Genomic DNA, 7060 nt, shown 5'->3' with positions numbered 1-7060 from the left:
TATATATAAATCTAATTAAACAATCGTGTTTTTTGATATAGTCGCAAGTTGAGTAAGCCGTTGAATCGGCCTTATTCAGATAGTGAAAACTTGGAAGTATGAAGATAGATCCATTTTTAAAATTTAATTTTAGACTCATTATTGTCTTTAAAATTCATGTCATTTGATGTATTCATCGGGTTTGTCCGTTTTTGTGAGAGATTCTCGTGAATTTTTATCCGTGAGATGATTGATTCAATCAATAATTATAATAAAAAAATAATGTTTTGATATTTTTTATGAATTGAGTCGAGTCGAAAATTTTTTCTTCTAAAATTGATTTTTTTAAAGTATTTTGTGTTTATTTATCTAACTATTGTTTGGTAAACTTTGACTAGTTGTATTTAATTAATCGTTATACATGTTCTGACCCGACGAGTGGAGGCTAATTTCGTCAATTGCTTTTAATGAGGTTGGTGAAAAGAGAACTTGCAACTTTTTTTTTTTTTAATTTAATTAATTCGAATTGAAATCTGTGTCTCGCTGGGTCTACTCAACCTTGAAATTACATCCTTTTTTTCCCTTTATTTTTCGGGGTTTTTTCTCTCTTTTTTCCAGCGTATTAAATTTTGAATTTGTGGTGTTAAGACTTCATTTTCATACTTGAATTGGTTATTGATAGCAATTTAATTTACATTTTTTAAGGTTGGTGGGTTGATCATTTCAGATTTGGTTGTTACACCAATTATTATTGTCAATACAAAATAAAATAATTCTACACGAGTATTCCAATTATGAATAATCATATATATAAAAAGAATATGTCTCTTGTGAGACAGTTTCACGGTCAATCATATTCAAAATTAGAATAAAAATTAATATTATTTTATGAATGACTCAAATAAAATTATATAAGTATTACAAAATTGATCTGTGAGATCATTTCAAATAAATTTGTGTGATATAAAAAAGCATATTTGTAATAATTATTAGTGGTGTATTATTGCCAACATCTGGTGGCAAAGATTATTGGTGCATATCATGATATGATATTAAATTATATATTTTTTCGTTTCACCCAATATTGAACTCAAATTATACAAATGATCATAATCATACATTATTCATATATATATTAATCATCGATATATTTTACTTTTTTTTTATCATCTGACATCATTAACCAAACCATATGAATTTATCTTAAAAGGTAATTTAGATTTTAATTAGTTTCACAATTGAACTCTTGATTGGAGGTCGTTGTGCTTCTTCGATCGAGCTCTTCGTTAATTTATTTTTCTAATTGAGCTCTTGAAGATCGTCACGAGAATCTTTAAACTCAAATATTCATATGCGATTGTCTTACGTGTCGATTTTGTTATATGAATCTCTTATCAGACCCAACTCATAAAAAACATTATTTTGTATATTAAAAGAATTGTTTTTGACTATAAGTATGGACCAAATCGATTGGGGCTCACATATATAGATTCGTGAAACCGTCTCATAGAAGATAAACTTTTCTTTAAAATATACTAAAGCTTGTATATTAATTTGACTTGTTTGGATTAACAAAATCTACGTGAATTTCAAGTCCACTCTATATCAAAGTTAAATATATATTTTTATAGTAGTATTTGTGACGGATTTCGAATACATTCGTTGTAAGTGTAATTTGAAATTACATACTTGTTCAAATCAAATCTTTCTACTCAAATGCAACATTGTATAACAAATTTGTTTTTCTAACACAAATTTTGTTGAAAAATATTTCAAATGTTCAAAGTATATATATAATATCGTAATCAAAAGATACTATCTATCAGTCCATTGAAATCAGATCAAAATAAAATTCCGACTAATTTTCTCAGCTGATTTACTACTTAAAGAAATTTTATCGAAAATGAAATCGTTCGAAATTTCGTCAATTCGGATATTTGTCTAATTTGGTCTTAGAGTGATCTTAGATTCCAAATGAAAATATCTTACACCTCATCAAATCTTTACAAAAGCTCATTTTGTATTTGATAGAGCTCATTAGTGCTAATGGGATTTCTTTTATAGAGATCGTTGGACTTTTTGAGAGAAGCTCACCCTAATTTAGAGCTCTTAGTGCTAAATGGATTTCTTTCCTATGGCTCATTAGATTCCTTAAATGGTGCTCTTTGTTTAAATAATGGTATGGTAAAGAAAAGATGAGATGATATCCAGTTTAGTCCCTCGATTTATGTCATGTTCCCGATTTAGTTCCGCATTTTCCAATTATCCCGAATTGGTCTTCAATTTTTGCTTGTTTTCAAGATTTGGTCCTTCGGTTAATTTTGATAGGTTAAACCGAACGGGATTTCCCATTTAAGGGAAAGATGGTAGTGACTTTTTTTCTATTTTCTCTGTGGTTTTACCCAAACAATTTTAAAGATTTGCCGCATAAAATTGTGATGTTCATTTTTATATCGATCTTCATATTATTTTATATCTCGTGATCTTATGTGGGACTAATAAGAACAATAACTATAGTTAATGGTTTTTCAATATTTTCAACGAAATAAATTTTCATTACATTTGTTGTCGGATTTAAAAATTATCAACTACGCACGGCATGAATTCTCTTTTATAAAAAGATCTGCAAAGACAAAATGGGACTGCATTTGCTGCTACGGTGTACCAGGTATGGAGTTTAAGAAACCGAGCACTCTTTGAGAATGAGATACCAGATTTGGGACAGACGATTAGGAAGATCATGATACACATATTTCATTGTTTTCCTGGCGCTAGTGATGTTTATGACATTAGTTAATGCATTATGCTTGTTGTTGAATTTCTGGAGATGTCCAGTGTAGTTGTACTGTAAACATTTTTTTACCTATTTAATGGAATTCATTTTCATTAGAAAAAAATGGTGTGCACATTCTTATTTTGAAAAAAACTATTACACACACATTAAAACACCTTGATATTTGAAAGTGGCTAAAAAATATTTTAAAATGTAGGTACAAAATATGTTGGATTTTTAAATTTACAAAAACTCTTATTAGATCCATCTCACAGATCAATTTTGTGAGACTGATCTAGTCTGATCCGACTCATGAGAAATATTATTTTTTATGTCAAAATTATTATTTATCATTGCAGTTATGAACCGTATAGACTTGTTGAGATCTTCTCGCAAAAAACTACTCTTTTAGATATTTTACTATAAATCATTTATTTTTAAAATATTTGTCTATTTGCGTAACTCTTTAATATTTCACGCACGGTTTCTTCTTCTTCTTTACTAATTAATATTCATGATATATAAAAAAATTAAAAATTTAACAGTATCATATCTTCGTTGATCATTTATAAAATTATAAATAAAATAATTTTGAATTTTGATAAGCTCTAAACATATGTTCTGAGTCATGGAGAAACGAAAAATTGAATGAAGAGGCATATCATTGTTTGGTGCTCGTACTGAATATATGGTTTCCTGACCAGAATCACAAGATTCACAATAACAACATGTCGTACCAGATACATCATCTATTGGTCGACAGATAACCACAAGTCGATCAGATGCATCATCCACCTATCGACAGATAACCACAACTCAATCAAATACATCATCCGACGAATAACCAAACTTTGACAAGTTTCATGGCTGAAATCTAAAACAGACCAACTTAACGGACAAAAATGCATTTTTCCCTAATCTTTATAAGTTATTCATATAATGGCAATATTTAATACATTATCACTCTCAACATTACGTTAGCCTGCCGAACAAGAAAATAAATAAAATAAAATAATGGCTCCATCAATAATATAAACCCACCAAAACACATAATACGTGGGGTTCAAATCCGAACCCGATATTCCTTTAGCAGACAAGAAATAACATCAAATCACAACCCCCGTATCCGAATCAAATCAATTATATATAATCCCATATATTGAATTCCAACAACAATGTATCTGTCACGTAATCTTTCAATTAGGACCATATCTCTCCAAAAAAACATCTTTCGAAAAAGTCAATTTACTAGTAATTCTCAATTATTTCAAGACAAATCGAATCCTTGTGACCATTTCTTGATATTAGTTCACTCGTCAAACCTCAATTTAGTCCGTCTCATGGGAGATTCTAACGATGTAGGTGAGCAAGGCGTAGATTGTCTTGATGGGAACGAAGAAAACGATATCGGGGAAGATGGCGAGGAGGTGGACGGTGGAGATGGACTCGATGAGTTATCGACTTGGGATGGTGACGATGGTGGAGATGGAGATGGTGATGGTAAGGATGACGAGTCGGAACTTTCACACGATTTTCTCTTATTAAAGCAACTCTCGTGTCTTTGGATCCGTCCCTCCCCTAACATGTAGCTCTTCAAACGTTCCACATCGGATAATTTCACGGGCTTTACGATGAAATCTTCGGCTCCTTCCTCCAAACATCTGAGATATCGAATAAGGACATTCTTAGAATCAAATACTATATATTTCCAAGTTTTATTTGATAAAAGAGATTCAACCATGAATTTTTCTACACATTCTTGGCATATTTTTTTAATATAAAATCTGCATCAACTTCTCTTCAATTCACATTGGATAAATCTCCGAACTAAGTAAAACACACTAGACAAATTTTATGTGACAGAATCATCAGAAAAGATATTAATAAAAACAATCGAACTCACGATCATAAATCAATCATTCAGTATATTCCACCAACTAGAATATAGAGCCATTTTGAAATCTTGCTTATATGATGAATTGTTCCCACAAGTTTATGGACTTTGCATACTTTATATATCAATTGGACCAATGCTATTATTTTGTAATACACACTAGAGATTGTCTCCTACAAGATAAAATTTTATATGTTGCAATATATTAGAATAACTTGTTTTATATCAATGGTTCATTGAATTTAGAGATTCGGGAAGTTGGTTCAAATCTACATATTATTTTAGCACACAAAGTCCACTCCTTTCAACAAATTTTTTTTAAAAAAAATATTTGTTTTCTTCAACATCAAATAATTAAAATTCATCTAATCAATCAAAATTAAAATCCAAGAAAATATATTAAAAAAATGAATGAGCTTTTTACCTATCGATCCGAGCCAATACATTTTCAGAAGACATAATCACCACTGGTATTTCTCTAAAAGTAGATGAACTCTGTTCAAATATTAGAAATAATTAGCTAATTTAATATTTAAATTGTTTCTCGTTACTGAAAATGGAAAATAATCGATTATCTTAATTTATATAAAATTGTAAACTTGAGCCAACCTTGATTTTCTTCAGTAATTCGTATCCAGTCATTCCTGGCATACAATAGTCTGTAATTATCAAATCAACCTTTAATCCCTGAAACAAAAAGATCACCAATTCATAAACATAACAACATTCTCAATCCAAAATTAAACACAAATATTTTTTGAAAAAATCTGAACTTACATCGAATTCTGCAGGGTTTTCCTCTTTATCTAAGCCTAAATATTGCAAAGCCCTCCTCCCACTGTCTACTGCTGTCACTGCGGGAAAAATATTTTCCAAATTTTAGAGAATTTAATTCATAAACAATACAACACAAATAGTTTCCATTACAAATTCAAGAGAACAGTACGTAATTACCTTTGCAAGAAGTGATTTTGAGGAGCTTCTCAATTACTTTCCTATCAATTAAACTATCATCCACAGCAAGAACATGGACTTCATGAGAATCAAAACATGGTGGCAAAGGCAAATCCTCCGACCCCTCAGTTCCCTCTGCTCTCTTTAACCTCGAAAATACCTCATTGTTTGCCATCGTGTTTGAGAAAACTCGACTGCCTAGGTGGGGAAATGGCCCAAGATTGATTACAAATAACTTCAGCTGATTAAAGAGCTCATACACCAAGTTTTTCAAGAAAACTCAATAGCCCAGATGACAATAACTTCAACTATAAAGTTCGTATATACAATTTCTTGAAGAAAACTCGAAACAGCCCAGATGAGTAAAAATGGCCAATATTTTAACTTTGGTGGAGGATCTTCAGCTCCCAAGTTCAGACAACTTTTACACCTGTTGCTATGGGTAATTATAGAGGAAGGAAATGAAATGAAAAGAAATGCTATGTATATAGTGGAAATGTGCACACATATCGGCCAAGGCGTCTGCATCAAAATTATATATATGATAAAAATGAGTCCTCGAAATCAAATCTGGAGAAATCTACTTTTTTAATGAATAAAAAAGCATTGGCTGAGATTCTGAAATCCACTTTGTTGGTGATACGATCTCCCAAATCCACGAGATGTTATTCAAGCTTTCCACGCTTTATATCTTTTCGTTGGATTTTTGGTAAAAGTCGCGTTTACTATTTTATAACGCGGACCGCTGATTATATATACTAGTGCGCCGACGTACGCGTTGCGTGCTTCTATAATATTTTTTATAATTCATTTGATTTATATTTAAATGAAGATCAAAATATAATTATAAATAGTGAGATACTATACTGTAATTTTGATATATAAATTAAAAAATAAAAAGAGATAAAAAATGATCTCAGTAAGAATTGAACATATAACCTAAATTAAAAAAGCAATGACTCTATCCGCTGAACTACATATAACTTACATTAAAATTTTAACATTTTATTAATATATATAATTATTAAAACAGACCATGACACCAAAGTTAATTACTCTAAGTGTCTTAACATTAATAAAATAGTATAGATATATTTAGTACCTTACTTTACAAAAAATTTATAACGATTTATAATATAATTGCTGAGCAATTAAAAAGCTACCTTTCATATTTAATGAATAATAATAATATTGAATTTAACAAAGAAATCGATATTTCTACAAACACTGAATTGACTAAAGATCGATAATAGTTTACGTTTATGTTAATAAATCGCCTCAAACTAAAAAATAATTGGATTCGCTCTAATATCTTATGATTACAAGTCATTGTTTATTTCATTATGTTGGAATGGGACGGAATTTTCTGATACATTTTATATTATAAATTGTGTTATATTTTGTTCAAACACATCATGCATGAAAAAATAAAATAAATCGCAGATAAAATATTTGATTCA

The 7060-nt window shown here is 29.9% G+C and overlaps 1 protein-coding gene across 1 annotated transcript; it reads right to left on the bottom strand.

The window, feature by feature from the left end:
- Positions 1-3793: 3793 nt before the first annotated feature.
- Positions 3794-6274, bottom strand: LOC140990715 (two-component response regulator ARR17-like). The gene is made up of 5 exons (XM_073460549.1): positions 5601-6274; positions 5424-5500; positions 5256-5333; positions 5071-5141; positions 3794-4413 (listed from the first exon to the last, which is right to left on the bottom strand). The coding sequence occupies exons 1-5, from the start codon at positions 5773-5775 to the stop codon at positions 4062-4064; spliced, it is 753 nt and encodes a 250-aa protein (XP_073316650.1). The 5' UTR covers positions 5776-6274; the 3' UTR covers positions 3794-4061.
- Positions 6275-7060: the final 786 nt, after the last annotated feature.

This window comes from Primulina huaijiensis, chromosome 12 (assembly GCF_012295235.1).
Source record: "Primulina huaijiensis isolate GDHJ02 chromosome 12, ASM1229523v2, whole genome shotgun sequence".
Lineage (NCBI taxonomy): Eukaryota > Viridiplantae > Streptophyta > Magnoliopsida > Lamiales > Gesneriaceae > Primulina > Primulina huaijiensis.
The sequence above is the reverse complement of the archived record's forward strand: the minus strand, read 5'-3'. Positions and strand labels throughout refer to the sequence as shown.